The sequence below is a fragment of the Pristis pectinata genome, chromosome 1 (assembly GCF_009764475.1).
Source record: "Pristis pectinata isolate sPriPec2 chromosome 1, sPriPec2.1.pri, whole genome shotgun sequence".
NCBI lineage: Eukaryota > Metazoa > Chordata > Chondrichthyes > Rhinopristiformes > Pristidae > Pristis > Pristis pectinata.
The window spans coordinates 53,916,328-53,933,810 of NC_067405.1; the positions used below are offsets into that span (position 1 = coordinate 53,916,328).

Genomic DNA, 17,483 nt, shown 5'->3' on the forward strand with positions numbered 1-17,483 from the left:
AAAGGATGTGATGCTCGGCTCAAAACACTCTCGCAAAAAAGATTGTAAACTTAGATTGTTATCTTGCCTGATTATTTTAACAAGCTGTCTCCCCTAATTTACAATTGATATCCTATGCATCTTAATAGTTAGCCAGCAGTAGACCCTTATCAGCCAACATCTGTTGAATTATGAGTCATTTCCTAATTATTTTTTCAGCCTTATCAGCCCTTCACACCGAGGCAGGTTGTAACAATGTCCCCGGACTCTAACTTTGCTAGCCATGATATGTGAATCTAGATTGAAGAAGAAGCTTTATTATGATACCTTAGCAATACTGAAATAAATTTTTGCATGCCAAATGATATTACTGGCATGTTTAAGACTATTTTAACCATTTCAGTGAACTCTGTTGATTATGTCTCTTAAAAATCCATTTTCTTGTTCTTTATGAGATCTTACTTTTACAAAGAAAGAAATACTATCCTTTAAATTCAATGCTAATTTTGCCACCTTACAGTAATAAATAACTAATCGTTTAAATCAGATTATGTCATAGTCATCAGATGTCAGTAAATTCTGTCATTTTTTAAAATCAAGTTAAGTGATATGACACATTACCTGTTGTCCTAGGAATCCCTGCTCACCACTTCGTCCTGGTTTTCCAGTATCACCCTATGGAAAGAGAAGAAATTCAATCCAAAGATGAAAAACATTGTTGGGAGTTGAGGATTGGGTTGACTTCACTGATTTTATTTGCTCAATAATATAATCTGTGTTTAAGGCCATCTGTCACTCCTGTCTAATCTCCACCTGATTCCTCATATGCAGAATGAAAGTAAATTTTCAGGTGTGGTCGGGTTGGGGGTTTAAGTGGAACTTACAATTATTCCCTACCTCTTGAGAGCAAAAGTTGCAGAAACCCAGGAAAACACAATAGACTACATTCACTCCATTTTCCCCAGAAGTCAACTTACTCCAACCGAGTAAGTTGGACAATTCAAAGAGTCACTGTGGAAATTCACCCCTCCATGTGCTTTCTTTCCTATTACTAGCAAACTTGATTCAAGCTACCTCAGAAATAAAATTCACAGTGGGAAGGACATGTCCAGTGTGTAGGGTGACTTAAAGCATCACAAACCCTTGCTGTTGTTTACTACTGGCTCTCAAAAACTTAAATGTTAATGCTTTGTGTTTTTTTTGAATTGTTTATTTTATGCTTTTAGCTTTTTCAGGCTTTCTCATAGATTCATAGAAAAGGATGAATTGCTCACTGTGTCCAAGGTTTGCAAGTTGGAGCAAAGCTGTCCAACTTCCTCCCAAGTCAGCAGTTAACAGTAAACATTGCTCATTGGTTTAGCCGAAGGAATTAAAAGAATGCATTTAAAAAATAATACATATGTACTCACATCTTCACCAGGTTTTCCAAGTGGCCCCTCAGGGCCACGGTTTCCAGCTCCACCCTGCATTTAATAGAAGGGGAAAGCGTTATCCATTGCACAGTAAGATAGCTGGGTGCACTTAATAAAGAATCTGAAGTACTCAGAATAATATAATCTTAATTACTTGTCATCATGTCAGTGGCATCAATGGCCTTATGGTGCATAATAATACTGTTAAAAGACTTACCATCGGTCCCAAGTCACCAGGCTCTCCTGGAGGACCAGGCTGACCTTTTGGGCCCTAATTGGACAGGGGAGAAAAAGATATCAGATTAAAAGGGAAAATTGGCACCTTTGTGGGATTACTGAAAACAGTTGTTTTAAAACAGATGCGCAACATAAGGGAATGGGGTTCTGAGACTGTACCATAGAACATGAAATTTGCAGTTCCGGAGGAGATTGCTGCATCTCTTCCAGTGGTAGCATCTCAGCTGAAGTCTCTTCCTCAAATCCTATTTTTCAGTCACTTTTCTGAACCCTTCTTTATTTATGAATAGTTAGTAACCATGTGAAACAGTTTGCCTACATTAGGTCATTCACGTGCTCTATGGAAGCAGCAAACCTCTGGCTTTCCTTTTAATATTAATTCAAAGGATATGGGCTTCGCAGGCTGAGCCAGAATTTAATTGCCCATTCCTAGTTGCCCTTGAGAAAGCAGTAGTCAGCTGCCTTCTTGAACCGCTGCAGTCCTTGCGAGATACCCACAATGCTGTTAGCGAGAGAGCTCCCTGATTTTGACCTAGCAACGGTGAAGGAACGGTGATATATTTCCAAGTCAGGATGGTACGTTGCTTAGAGAGCAACTTCCAGGCGATGGTGTTCCCAGGCTTTTGCTGCCCTTGTTCCTTCCAGCTGGTTTAGAAGGTGCGTCTGTGGTGGAGTGAGTGAATGGTTGAGGATGGGGTGCCTAGCAACCAAGCTACTATGTCCTGTATGCTGTTGATCTTCTTGAGTGGTGTTGAAGATGCACTCATCCAAGCAAGTGGAGAGTATTCCATCTCACTCTTGACTTGAGCCCTCTAGATCATGGACAGGAGTTAGAAGGCGAGTTACTTGCCGCAGGATTCCCAGCCTCTGATCTGCTCTTGTAGCCATATTGTTTATATGGCTATTCCAGTTCAGTTTCTGTTGAATGGTAACCTCCATTGATAGCTGGATTTTCTCTTGTTGGACATTGTCATTGCCTGGCACTAGTGTGGCGTGAATGTACTTGCCACCTATCAGCCCAGGCCTGGATATGGTTTTGCTGCATTTGGATGTGGACTGCTTCATTATCTGAGTTGCCACAAATGATGCTGAATGTGCAATCATCAGCGAACATCCCTACTTCTGACCTTATGATTGAGGAAAGGTCATTGATGAAGCAACTGAAAATGGTTGGGCCTAGGACACTACCCTGAGGAACTCCTGCAGAGATGTCCTGTTGCGGAGATGATTGACCTCCAACCACCACAACCATCTTCCTCTGTGCCAGGTATGATTTGAACCAGTGGAGGGTTTTCTCCCTGATTCCCATTGACTCCAGTTTACCCAAGGCTCCTTGATGCCATACTTGATCGAATGCTGCCTCGAGGTCTCCTCCATGTTTCCGTTGGACTGTTAACAAATCAGCAACCAGCAGAAGCTGCCTTTCTTAATGAACATACAAAACTCTTCATTTTTCTGATCATTTGGCATCTCATTAGCATTCTCCACCCTAATCTCCTGATACAACCAGCAGTAAAGCCAAGCTGAATCACCTGCAAAATAGCACGGACTGTGTTGTTCAGAGTTGCTGCTTTTTCTGTGTCTCAGCACTTTCTCTGCAACTGTAACACTGTGTTCTGCATTTTTATTTATATTTTCTTTTGTACTACCTCAATGTACTTATGTGTGGAATGATCTGTCTAGATGGCATGCTTGACAGGCCACATGAAATCGGTGGGAAGAAGGGCCTGTTTCTGTGCTGTATGAATCTGTAATCCAATGAAGTTTATAAAATACTCATTCAACCACAAATGGAACACTGTGTCCAGGTCTGGGTGCCACATGTTAGGATAGATGTAAATGCTTAGTAAGAGATTTATGGAAACAATTCCAGGAGTGAGGGATGTTAATTATGTAAATAGACCGGAAAAGCTGGGGGGTTTCTCCTTCGAATAAAAGAGGTTGCAAGGGGGAATGACAAAGGTACTTAAAATCATGAAAGATGTGGATAGAGGGGAATCGTTCCCACTAGCAGAGAGTCAAGAAAGAGGGGATATAGAATGTAGGTGACTGGCAAAAGAACCAAAGTGATGTGAGGGCCTTTTCTTATACACACAGTGAGTTATTAGAGCCTGGACTGTACTGTTGGGGGTAGGAGTGGAGGCTGAATAAGTATCTGAAAGGATAGGGGTGGGACCAGCCTGATTGCTCTACGATGGAGATAGAATAGACTCAACAAGCCAAATGGCCTCCTTCAATGCTGCAACCTTTTGTGATGGTGAAGGGCAGCAAAAGGCCTGCAGAAATTCATCACCCATCCCCTCAAAATATGCCAGTATACTGGGGAGGAATACAAAGAGATGCAAAATAATCATGTCCAAGGGTTTACACAGATATCCTGGTGAAAAATTCTGAAAGAATCTAGAACTGTTCTCATCAAAAAATGAAATCAGAAATTATGGGACACTTATTGACAGAAAACAAACAGGACAAAATGAAGTGTAAACGCTGAACTTAACCTGAGTAATTATTCTTTGAATTCAAATATTGTTTTGTATAATATTGAATTCCTTCAGGTATGGATTGAAGACCAAATTACTGTTAAAAGTATGTTACATCGGGAAGGGAAAACAGGATGATGGACACTCAGACTGATTTCTGTAAGGATTTTCAGTGAAACAAGTTGGATCGATTGACCTTTACAAACCCTGCCTACATGCTGCTGAGGTGATAAGATAAGGTATCTTTATTAGTCACATGTACATCGAAACACACAGTGAAATGCATCTTTTGCGTACAGTGTTCTGGGGGCAGCCCACAAGTATCATCACACATCCGGCACCAACGTAGCACGCCCACAACTACCTAACCTGTACGTCTTTGGAATGTGGGAGGAAACCGGAGCACCCGGAGGAAACCCACACAGACACGGGGAGAACATACAAATTCCTTACATACAGTGGCAGGAATTGAACCCGGGTGACTGTAAAGGTCATTTTAATTGCACATAAAAATACTTTTTCTCACTATTCAATGTCTAGGCAATTGCAATATTTTCAAATGTTTAAACTCCCATTTGTGTTGGTGAATTCACGACACCTACGCAAGAACAAAAGGGCATTGCTCCATCGCTAATTGGAATAATGAATCAAAAGTGCTTACTGGGGGTCCCGTGACTCCTGGAGGTCCTCTTGGTCCAATTTCACCCTGAAGAATTAAACAGAAACTGTAAACAATGCTAAAACCAGTAAAATGAGGATGATTGTGCTTTGACATTTATCGGGTGCAATATCCTTTTGTACCATTCCTCATTTGGGGTTCATCTCAAATCAGCCTGGTTATGGTCATGGCATCTCATGCTCAGACAGCTTTTTAAATCTGTTCAGCGTTTCTGCCTTCATTATCTTTCCATACAAGGCAGCGAAAACCCACAACCTCTTGGGTAAGAACAATTTTCCTCAACTGTCCTCTAACACTTTGCCAAAAACCCAAAATCTATATTGCCTCTCTGCTGAGGGAAAGAGATCTTTCCTGTCCCTCTTATCTAGGCTTCCCATAATATTAATCAGCTTAAATAAATTTCACAACCTCCTTCGTTGCTCAGAACATACATTCAATGTAACCATTCCTCCTCCATAATAAATATTCTACTTCCCTAGGAATGTCCTTTGCATCCTGGATTGTGCTATCAGATCTTCCCTATGGTGTGTTGGTCAAAAATGAACTTGGTAAGCTAGCTGTGTTTCGTATAGTTCCTATATTTATATTCTCTGATTCAACCAATAAAGGCAAGTATCTCAGATATCTTCTTAACCAAATCTCCCCATTCTCCAACATTCAGGAATCGACAAGACGTGTGCTCCTCTACACTGTTCAACATCCTCCCACTATTCATTGTACATCGTCTTACCTTCTTTTCCCTCCCCAAACACATCACCTCACATTTCTTTGGATTGAACTCCATTTGACCACCAGCTCAATCCATTATTATCTTCCTGCAGCCTACAAATTTCTTTCTCATTATTAACCACAGTGCACATTTTGGCTCCTTTGTACATTTAGTGAAATCTCCAGTCTTTGTTAGGGAGTCAGATCATACTGGGGTCAGAGACTTGCTACCAGCAATTCCCCAAGTTTCCCTAAACAAGGAAAATAAATAGCTACTGATCTCTTAAAAAATAATATTTAAAATATATACTTCCTGGTGACAGAGCTTGTGCATGGCTTCACTCAGGGAATGCAAGAATCTTTCACTGAGCTCACAAGACCCTATAGCACAGAAATAATGCAGTTTGCCACTTCCAAAGTGAAGTTTGACACTCAATAAATAGGAAAAAAGAATCACTTAAACAATGAATCAAGAACCCTTTAATATGCTTTTCCAGCAGGTATTCAGGTGTTAAAACTGTAGGGTTGTTCTATACCATATCAAGCCACATTGCACAGCAAGGGCCATTGTTTTATAATCATTTAGATTAACATTTTTGTCCAGACTTATTTCTGTCCACAGCTAACCATATGGAGAAGTTGACTAATTCCATAATGTGGGCACAGGGTTTGTGGTAGCAACTAATATGTGACTGTTTATTACATTGGAATTAGTTCAGTAAATCTGTGCTACTGGCTGCATGACATGATTACTGTCTTCAGCCAATGCTACCCGTGCTTTCATAAATCAGCAGGAAGCTGCAGTCATGAGTGGCCAGCATTATTTGAAGGCTATGGGCCAAGTATTGGGAAATGGGATTAGCATGGTTGGATACTTGATAGCCACCACAAAAATGATGGGCCAAAGGGCTAGCTTCCACGTTGTATGAGTCTATGACTATTACTCTATGGAGATCTTGCACATCTTAAAGTGGAAGAGCCATTTCAGGTAGTAAACGCCATTTCAAAGTAGGATCCATGTTGCTGAACAGTTGAGAGGGCAGGCAAACCATGCCCCAGAGGAACAGGGAGAAAGGATGGATGTGCTTTAAATGGTAGGTTGGAGGGCCACATAGACATGCTCAGGAAACAAAGGGAAAGGACTTGAAACACAGATCATTCCAAGAGTGTATGTGCAGGGACAAGTTTCATGATTACTCCAGAAGTTATTAACGTCAGTAATCCTAGCTTCAAATGACATCTCCTACCAATTGCATCACTGGCCTCATCCACAGCTCAATTCATTACAAGCCTATTACCTATTAATCACCAGTTTCTATTGATCAGTAATCATCACTAAGGTTTATCTCATCCTCACCCCTATAGATGTCAAATCCAACACGCACAATTTACAACTCACATACAGTGGCAGTTACTTTCAAGTACCATTGTCCCATTTTCATTTCAGGTACCTGAGAACTGGATCCTTCATACTCCGTGCAGGAAGAAGAAAGATGATGATAGTGAAAAGAAAGAGAAAATCTTTGAACAGGCATTCATCTACATGAGACAATGCCTGCTGTCACTCACTGACCGCACATTGGGGAGGGACTGAATCCCTTTAGTTTCAGCAAAAAGGAAGTGTCCACATAAAACTTGTACAAAGCAATCTTCATGGTACCCTCCAGACTGAGAAAGTCTGCAATCTGTGGAAACCCTCATATCTATTCTGGCTTCTTGTCTCTGCCATTAGGGGGCGAGACAAAGCAGCTTTTCTCTGTTCAGACAGCCTCCTTGACCTCATTCATACAGCAGTATACTGCAAACTGAGAGCTATCAACTGTATCATCCCTGGTAGCATGGAAGAAGCCTGATGTCTGTAAGTTAGAGAACACTCTCCTAGCTTTGAGGCTGCTTTTTTGGCTTTAGACAGATTTCAATCACTGTCACTTTGTTCAAGTGAGTCTGTTTCAAGCACTGGTCTTCACTGAAGCCAATGTAAGAGATTTTCTCATCAAAGACAACCAAAGGACATGGCCTCATATGCTGTGAGAAATTCTGTCTGTCCTCCTCTTCCCTCTTTGGCAGTTTCCTGTGCTTTGCATGTAGCCTGTCCATTGACCAGGTCATGCTCGTTTCCAAGAAGGCAGCTCATCAAGGGACTCACATCTTGTTTCTGCACAAACTCTTAAATAAACAAAGGTGGGCTTCGGTACTGGCCAGATATATGTGTATGTGTAAATAAACTATACTGCCCACAGTTTATTTACTCATATTGAAAAGGACCTAAAGTACCTACTGTTCCATCAACAGATAGAGAAGATAATGCAGTGACAGATAAAAAGTAGGCTGCGATCCATTTCAGCAACACTGGTGGATGTTTGACTCAGGGAGGAGTCCTTTATTTTATGTAACAAAACATTTAGCAAGGCATGAATGAAAACTTGGAATATAAGTCACTCATTGATCTCATAATCTTCTTGTGCTACAGGCTGCTGGCAGTCATGAGGTACAAAGGTGCAAACTCCTTTGTCGAGATTGTGTCTGGTCCACTTCCCATCAGAAATTCCTGCCCATCTCTTGCACATTGTTGAGTATGAGGAGTCAGAAACTCGCCTGCCTACAGATCACACCAGGGAAGGATTCCAGAATTCCTCCCTTACAGCACATTAGCAAGCCAGATGGCCTTATTTGATGATCTGTGGTCATCATCATTACTAATTTGATTTTCTTTTTAAATTCCAGCTTATTAACTGAATTTAAATGCCATGAGATTTGAACTGAATGGCCTGTGTAACGTCTAAAGAAATGGGCACATCTAATCTCTCCCCCTATAAATCTGTTCACAAAATTTGTTAATTTTTAAGTGGTTCATATTGATGAATGTGATTGAGAAATTTACTTCATTGTTTTTCCTCCTCACTATTTAATTTCTCAATTCTTCCATCTAAATACACTTACCAGCATTTAAATAATTTCCCACTGCCCAGAATATTTGGCCTGAACTAATCATGTATTATTATAGAATAACAACAGATACTGATCAGATTATATTTTACATATGAAATATAGGTATCATGATGTTCATGAAGGATCTGAAACATTGTTCCTTTGTGCTTAGGCATAGTTCTCCACATTAGGCACATATTGTTACATCCATATATGCATACAAGCTATGATATTTCTAAAATTGTAACAAGTTATTGTATTATTTCTGGTTTAGTGAAGGTCATCCATTCTCTGAAAGCAGATTTTGTAATGCACTCTTTGCTATAAACAAATCACATTGAACATACTTCATGAGACTCTTAAAAACTGACTTACCGCAACTCCCGGCACCATTCCTACTTGGCCACGTAAACCTGACTTTTCATTATCACCAGCCATTTGAGAAGCGAGCTGCTGTGTAAGAAGAAGCAGAGCAGTTACTCTAATCCTGCAAGTGAACAAAAAAAAATGCAGCTGGGCAACAGAGGATGGTAATATGTACTCGGGAGAATGGCTGAATAAACCAACTCTGATGGAGTCCCATTGAGGTATGAATTTCCAACTTGAAGTAAATACTGCATACCACTTTTGATTGTTTTGTGGTGGCATTATGCTGCCTACAGTAGAAGAACTAATAATTAACAGTTAAAATATTTATTCAAGGTGAACAGAAATGCTTAAGGAGACATTGATGATGATCAATGATCATCATCTTCATCAATGATCAATTCAGTAGTAAAGGATGTACTCATGATGCTTTAACATTCACCATAGTACGCTGAGTGAGAAGTGTTGTTCTGCATTGGTCCTTACTAACTTGTAGATGTTCACCATTGTGGGCACACCACAAACACTCATGTAGCAACTGTTGGCCAGAGAATCAGGTTTACAATGTTGCAGCCGTGTCTCAAGGTATTACATGAATAGTAGAATGAATAATAAAATGGAAGGAAAATTTTGTTATTGGTTTTCTTTTAAAAATTAAAACTTGTCATTGATTGTCTATTACAACCTGAAAAGAAAATATAAATGCAAAAAAAAGTATTAGGTAAATGTTTATAAAAAATAAATTCAGCAACATGTAAATATTGTTCCTTTTAAATAGTTTAAAATAACGGGGATTATTTCAAATTGAATGACATATAGTGAACCATTGCTGCATCAAACAAGGACAACTCTTTTATGTCCATGAATAGTACATAAACTAGAAATTCAGCTGGTTTTTCAGGTTGGCAGATTCAGCATCATTAAGATTCCTTTTAACGTTTCCTAATCAAACATACATCGCTAAATGTTATGACAAAATACTTACACCTTTAAGTATATATGCTGACACCTCCTGTATGTTTTAAATGCATTTCCTTGTAATACTATGTAAGCCTAATATGACAATGGTGCAGATGATACTGTAGAAGGTGAAGTGAAATGGGGATTGTTTGAAGTTGGATCAAGGGACCAAGCTGTCTGTTGCCTAATCTTGTCAATTCTAATTTGCTGCAAATAGATCAAACAAATTTGAAATTATCAAAGACTATGAAAGATGACAAAGATTATTTCCATTGCCCAGTAATTAAAGTTCAAAGTTGTGACGATTAAATGAGCTGTTTTACTTTCTCTGAGGATCTCCTGAAAATGTCAGGCTTTGAAGTACTTACACTTTGAAAGCCAGGATGAGTCGGATGTCCAGGTGGACCAGGAGGACCAGGTTGTCCAGGAATTCCAGGAACACCATCAGATCCAGGTGGGCCACGCACACCCTATAAACCAAGGATTAAATTCAAGTTTTAGGTAAAGGTACAATGCTTTGATTTAATTTTCAAGCTTACCTTGCATCACCTTGTACAAATTAGCTTTATGTCTGTGAAGCAGCACAATTGCACATTGCCAACTCATACAACTCTTTCTGCTTAACATTAGACATTGAATAAAGTAAAATAAAAATAAATTTCTGTGCAGAACATTTCCCCTATCTTTCAATTGGTTACATTGGCTAAATAATTATGTCTCTAAGGAAGTAAAGCTCTTTCTTACAAATAGAACACCAAGCATTACAAACCTCATTAGGAAGGAAACTTTTGTATGTCACACAAAGTGAACCAACTCATTAGTACATTGCGCTAGAAACAATCAACATGGTCAGGTAGCAACTGCGGAAAGAGAAAGAGAGTTAATATTTCAGGTCAAAGACCATTTGTCAAATTAAATATCGGGTCTTTGACCTGACACATTTACTTTGAGTCTCTTTCCACAAGTGTTGCCAGATCTGCTGAGTGTTTTCAGCATTTTCTATTTTAATTTCAGATTTTCAGCATCTGCAATTTTTTTGACTTTCATCAGTACATTAACCTTCTTTACATTTGGTGTCTTGCATGCTAGTCTGATAATGTTTAATGTTTATAGTGAAAAAATATCCTGAGTACTACTTGGAGTTAATGCTTTGCTCAAACTAGAGTGACAAATAATGAGTTCCAAGTATTCATAAACCAATAGAACTAAAGGCAACAAGGCCAATATATAACTTAGGCATAAGAATATTGATTGGGTCAGCCAAGGAATGGCTTTGTAGACAATGGTGCTGATACTGCAAGACAGAAGTGGAACAAGAGATGGTGCTGAGGGAAACATAGATACTTTTGCAAGACTCCTGCAAATTTCTACAGCTGTACGGTGGAGAGCATCACCACCTGATATGGAAGCTCCAGTGCACAGGATTGAAAGAGGATGCAGAGGATTGTAGACTCAGCCAGCTCCATCACGGACACAACCCTCCCTGCCATCGAGGACATCTTCAAGAGGTGGTGCCTGAAGAAGGTGGCATCATTCATTAAGGAGCCTCACCTTCTGGGACATGCCCTCTTCACATTATTACCAACGGGGAGGAGGTACAGGAGCCTGAAAACCCACACTCAACAGTTTAGGACAGCTTCTTCCCTTCCGCCATCAGATTTTTGAACGGTCCATGAACATTACTTCATTATCCCTCTTTTTGCTTTATTTATTTATTTTTGTGACTTGCGGTAATTTTTATGTCTTGCACTGTACTGCTGCTGTAAAACAACAAATTTCATGACATATGCCAGTGACTATAAACCTGATTCTGATTTTTAGGGAATATAATGGCAGCACCTCATTTAACATTTACACTTGTGTTTCTGGCCCATAACCAACTGGACAAAAGGCTTCTTTGGGGTCAGAGCAGAGATTAGTCAATATGCATTTTGTTTTCGCTACATAGCTACCTTCCTTTATAGTTTGATATGTTCCTCTGACTCCTCATGTTCAGAACTTGGTCATAAGTCCTTCTGAGAATTCAAATACATTATGTCTTCTGCATGACAAATGCCTGTCTTCTCTTACTTAATGAAATAATTTAGTACTGTTCAAATATAACTTCACTTTCAAAATCCATATTAACTACTCTATATTTTCAGTTTCATGATATTTTTTCTAATGCATCTTATCAGTTACACTGAACTATTTGGTTTACAGGATTCCAGACATAATCTTTCCTCACTTTTAAAAACCAGACTTATTTAAAGTGGCAGTTTTCCACTTTCCAGTTAGCTTTCATACCTGTGTAATAATGGGGCAGATCGCTGCCTAAGATCAAGGGTCATCAGTGACCAGGGCCATGTTGTTTCCCCTTGCACTGGAAGGCTGGCTCCCAACACATTGATAGTGCAGAAACTGGCTGAGCTTCCAGAATGGTTTGACAGCTGGTGCAACCGCATCCCTAGGCTCCCAGGCTGTCAAACCTGCCCTTTTAAACTGAACATACATGAATGCCAAAGACAGTCAAAAACATTCAAAATCAATCAGGACCTTCTAAAAATGTTTTAAAAATTAAAACCATTCAGAACTAATTAAAAGTTAGAAGAATAAAGCTATCTGCACACATATGGAAGAAATTAAAAACATTTAAACTAACATAATTAATTTAAATAAAAGCCATTTCTCATTTTACTCCCAGTGGCTGATACCTCCTATTCATCTGGATGAGCCTGTTGTCCCAATGCCAGGTTAACCTGGCATGGGCTCGGGGGATGGATTTCCCAGTCTGAGAGCTGGGATGCCTGTGGAAGTTTGCGCTGTCGTGTTGGACTCATGAAAAGATCAACAAACAGAGCAACTGTTCCACAGCTGGTGCCCTGCCATTTGCAAAAGTATCTTCTACCCCAGGAACTGCCCAGTTCCAGGCACATCCACCAACAGATCCATGGAGATCTTGGCAGATTTACTCCATTGCCTTCGCTGTTTTTTTCTCTAACTTAATTTAATATGGTTTCATGCAATTCAGATAACCAAGTTTAATTTGTTTATCAATAATCTCCCTGCATTAACTTAAATGTGTTTCTTTTTAACTCTTCTTCTCATAATATGGCCACAATATAAGGGTAATTAAATAATGTAATTTCCCAACATCTTGCCGGATATGAAATCAACTGTACTAATGCCTCTAAATGTGACTTTTTCATAACAAAGCCTGAAATCTGTTTTCAAAATGTGTAAATAATTACTCACTGTTGGTCCCTTTGGGCCTTCCACTCCCCTTGGTCCTTGTGAACCCGGTGGACCCTGCAAAAATAAATGTTTTTATTGGCGAAATGCAAATTCCAAGTTAAGATTAATGCATGTGAATTGCTGGATAAAGAAGCATCAAGGATAAGGTTCTTTACGTTCATCTTCTACCATCTTAGTAGTTATCTGCTGAAATGATTAATTGAATTGTTAACGAATCAGTACAAACGTACTTATCAATTAGTCTAAACCATACTCAGTTGTGGGAGTAGGAAAGTGCCAGTGGTGTTAATTATGGTCTAAAGTCACTCTGATCTTCTAAACATAATATGACTATCATCCTTTTAATTTTTTTTTCAAAGCAGGGTACAGAAGTCATTTAAGTATACAACCATTCAACCATGTGACCACATCCTCCAAAACTGAAGCTATTAAAGTTACACCCACTTTTCCACTAAGGACACTATTTTGTTTCACAGACCTTCACCACTTTCCTTCATTATTCAAGCTTTTTGAAGCCTGCCATAATTTCACAATCTCTGCATCAATTTTGTGCATTTTTGAATACTTAACTATGGAAATACTTGAATGTTCCAAAAGAGCGGTCATTTCTAAGTGAGTCAGGCATGAATTAATAAAGTCCAGAAGGCTTGTGGCCAGAGTTGAAGTCAAGTAGGCACTACAGTTGAACTGACCATAAAATACTCCATCTAGCCTCAGACCTGTTTTAATGATGTATGGCACATTGCGCTGTCATTTACTTTTAAGGGAAAAATTGATCTTGGGGAGATCTGCTTAGCCCAACATTTTTTTTTGCCCATCCCTTATTGGCCTTGAATTGAATGCCTTTTCAGAAGCCAACCTCACATGCTAGGATTTTTCAGAGGGCAGTTTCAGAGGCATTGCCATAGATCTTGAGTTACATGTAAATTAGGTAAAATTAATAGATTTCCTTCCTGAAAGGACTTCAGTGAATAAGATGTTTCTTTACAATTAAAAATCCTTGTAAGCTTCAAGATACATGATGTAAGCTGTCATGAATCTTTCAAGCTTCGTGACAAATACCAGCTTTTCAATTCCAGAATTAGTTAACTAACTGTGTTTAAATTCCAAGAAAACTCATGCCTTCAGCTCACCAATCCAGGTTCCTGAATCACTCATAGTGATATCACCATCGAGCCATCAATATAATTTGTTATGATTCCATGAACCTAAATCTTTGTGTGTTTTAGTAGATCAGTGGCAACAAAGGGTAGAAAATGTTGCTAGTCTCAGGTATCCAAGGATATGTAATTTGTCTCTTAAGAAATAGAGTGAGTGTTTAGAATGGTGAAGCATTGCCCTTCTGTGTCAGAGAACCAGGTCTGGATTATAGTAAAGAAGTAGGAATTCTTGCATTGTACAAAGATCATGCATAAAATCTTGCGCAGACGCAATCACCAAACTGTGCACAAATTGCACCAGTGTTCCTATTTGTTCAAGAGTGAAATGCTCAATACATTTGTATTAATCATAAGCAGAAAAAAATTCCCATCAACCACCACAATTGGTCAGTGCAAATGAATGTAATTGTTGACAATTAAATAATCGTTAATGAATTTAGGATGTTGACAGTGCTTTAATAATACAGTTGAAAGTAGGTTTATCAAAACATATAAACATTTTTATTGCAAATTACACACAAACTGTGTGTAACCTAATTTCAAATCAACAAAAATGATGAAGCAAATTATTACTACTTCAGTGTTGTACAAAAGTCTATTTCCATTATTTTATAGCTTTCGGAATGTGTCTATTGGTGATTTCTTTTTTGTCTAAACCAGCTAAATTTGTAGAGCTTTCTCAAACAATAACAATCAAACTCAATCATGAATATGCTTCCATCTCCTGCTCACGGAAGCTCCCTTTAAATTGCACTGCTGCAGAACAAACAGTGTTAATAAGACCTGGTTCATCTGAGACTGCCTTCAGAACAATGTGAACTCCAGCTACTCTCTAAAGGAGTGTTGCACCGGAATGTTGCTATTAAGTTTGCATTTGTTGAGGAAAATGTGACATCATCACAGCCCATTAGTGATTTCATTTCACTCCTGAAAGGAAATCAATTTTCATATATATATAATTATAACACTGAGTTATAAAGATATCACTTACTGCTGGGCCTGGTGGTCCTCTTATTCCAACCACCTGGTAAAAGTGAACAAAAGTAGATATTAATTGAACAAATTGACAGCAGACAACATCATCATTTTAGTTATGCATTGAGCACTTTCTCTGTCTTTCTTAAACTTTCAATTGTTATTTAAATAAAATACAAGCCCAAACTTTTAAATATCCAGTTTCGGAGCAGTGTGGTTGCCAATGGATCACAAATGGTCATTGCAAGAAAGAGATAAAAGCTGGTGAGTGTGAAAACAGAATTTAAAATTACTTACTCTGCGGACTTCCCCTGGTTCACCTTTCTGCCCCTATAAGAGAAAGAAATAGTAGTTCAGGTAGGAAGGACAAGGTGAATCGATAACATTTAATCTTCAAACCTTTACCCTTTCTACATCGCTGGAAACCAACTATGTTTTCTTTGCATCATCCTATAATGGGCTTGATATATGTAAGGCACTGAATGTGACCCTATGCCTATATGTTAACAATTAAGGCTACAACCCTATTATCCCTTCTAATCATTCTTGCTTTGTCTCTCTAAATTTCCAAATATTATTTTTAGTTAACATGACATGAGAATACAATGAGTATAATTCTCTTTGTGAATTATTTCATACTTTCTGATGACAGAAAGTGGTCCATTTGAATAAAGGTTGAAAGCAGTGTGTAGCTTTGCTTTCTCTGTTAGAAACTTAGCTATACCTCATACAACAAGGCATAATGTTTTCAGGGCTTTTTCCCCCAGTGAAAACTATAATTTTTTTGTTCTATCATTAGAGTTAATATAAGAAATGAAAAGCAGAATAGAATGGGGTGAAATTTGTTTTGGGTGCTGGCATTAATGTCAACTTTGTTTCAGCAACTGGTCTTGCATCATAACCTTTTCTTCCCCCCAAATCATTGGCACAATGTTAAATGGATTACAAAACATTATCTCCTACTTTTTATTGCTATCCAGGACAAATTTTATAGAGCAATACGGCACTGATATAGGCCCTTTGGCCCAACCAGTCCATACTGACCATGGTGTCCACCAGCTAGTCCCAGTTTTCTCTGTTCTGCCCATATCCCTCCAAGTCTCTGCATGAAAAAGTTGCCCCTCAGGTCCCTTTTAAATCTTTCCCCTCTCATCCTAAACCTATGCCCCCTAGCTTTGGACTCCCCTACCCTGGGGAAAAGAGTTAGTCCCAATATTTTTAATCAAGAACTATAAAACAGTTGTATGCCGATTCTTGAAATAATATCTCATATCACTGATTTAAAGATGTTTCAAAAAATTTCTTACCTTTTCTCCTCTACCTACTGAAAAAAGAAAAATAAATTAAATTAGATTAGTCCTTATTCAGTATTTGATCAAGTTTGGTGAAAATTATGAGAACTTCTGTGAATGTGTCTCACACATACATGTTCTTTTACTTGGTTGCGATCTTTTCCTTCATTATTCACAAAGAACTGTTGTGATTATAAGACCAAAGCTCTGAATTTGCCTTTATCCCACTTAAGTACCAGGAAGATTGCAAGTTCATTCAATAGCTTGCCCTGTTCCTCCGTACAGATGTGTTCCTCCTATGTCCTTAACAATTCTGTATGCCACTGCTGGCCCACACTTGCTCTCCTTCCAGGACTTGCCTCAGTGTCGATTCCACTTTAGAGCAGCTCAAACTTTCCAAGGCCTTGACAGCCAAGCTGCATTGTTTTTCCTGGCTCAGGTAAATGAGGCCTAAAGCCTCCAGCCATCTTTTCAACCATATGTGGCAGGCATACCAGTTACCTGATGCTCAATTTTTGGAATGAGACAATTTATCAATATTCCAGAACTAAAAATGTACATTTAAATGATAAAATCACTGAAGTATTGGATCCCCTGTTGCTATATTTAGATGTTGGTTATAGAGAATATAAGAAACAGAACATATCACAGGCCATTCAGCCCCTCATAATTGCTCTACCTTTCAGGCTGATCTTTTACCTCAGCATCACTTCTGTCCAACAACTACAAATCCCTCGATTCACTGAAAACACAAAAATTATTGATATCTGTCTTGAATATTGTCAGTGGCTAATCACAACCCTTCCCCCCCCCCCCCCCCCCACCCCAGTCCTCTTGGGTAGAGAATTCCAAAGACTCACTACCCTCTGGATGAAAGAAATTCTTCCCATTTCTATCCAAAAGGGCTAACCCTTATTTTCAAGACTGCAACCAACTGCTGCAGCTAAGAGAAACATTGCCCTGGCATCTAAGGTCCAAAATCCCAGAACCATTTTATTTTGATTACTTCTCATTCATCCTAACTCCAGGGAATAATTGGTTTATACCACATTGATATAAACTAATTGTCAACT

General features: G+C 38.8%; 1 protein-coding gene across 1 annotated transcript in view; it reads right to left on the reverse strand.

The window, feature by feature from the left end:
- LOC127578203 (collagen alpha-2(V) chain-like) overlaps positions 1 to 17,483 on the reverse strand; it is a 234,647-nt gene that overhangs the window by 97,689 nt on the left and 119,475 nt on the right. The window contains exons 3-12 of the mRNA XM_052029930.1: positions 16,426 to 16,442; positions 15,416 to 15,448; positions 15,135 to 15,167; positions 12,984 to 13,037; positions 10,118 to 10,219; positions 8,799 to 8,876; positions 4,770 to 4,814; positions 1,609 to 1,662; positions 1,389 to 1,442; positions 601 to 654 (exon numbers count right to left, since the gene is read on the reverse strand). Coding sequence (XP_051885890.1) covers positions 601 to 654; positions 1,389 to 1,442; positions 1,609 to 1,662; positions 4,770 to 4,814; positions 8,799 to 8,876; positions 10,118 to 10,219; positions 12,984 to 13,037; positions 15,135 to 15,167; positions 15,416 to 15,448; positions 16,426 to 16,442 — 524 coding nt within the window. The remainder of the gene's footprint in view (positions 1 to 600; positions 655 to 1,388; positions 1,443 to 1,608; positions 1,663 to 4,769; positions 4,815 to 8,798; positions 8,877 to 10,117; positions 10,220 to 12,983; positions 13,038 to 15,134; positions 15,168 to 15,415; positions 15,449 to 16,425; positions 16,443 to 17,483) is intronic.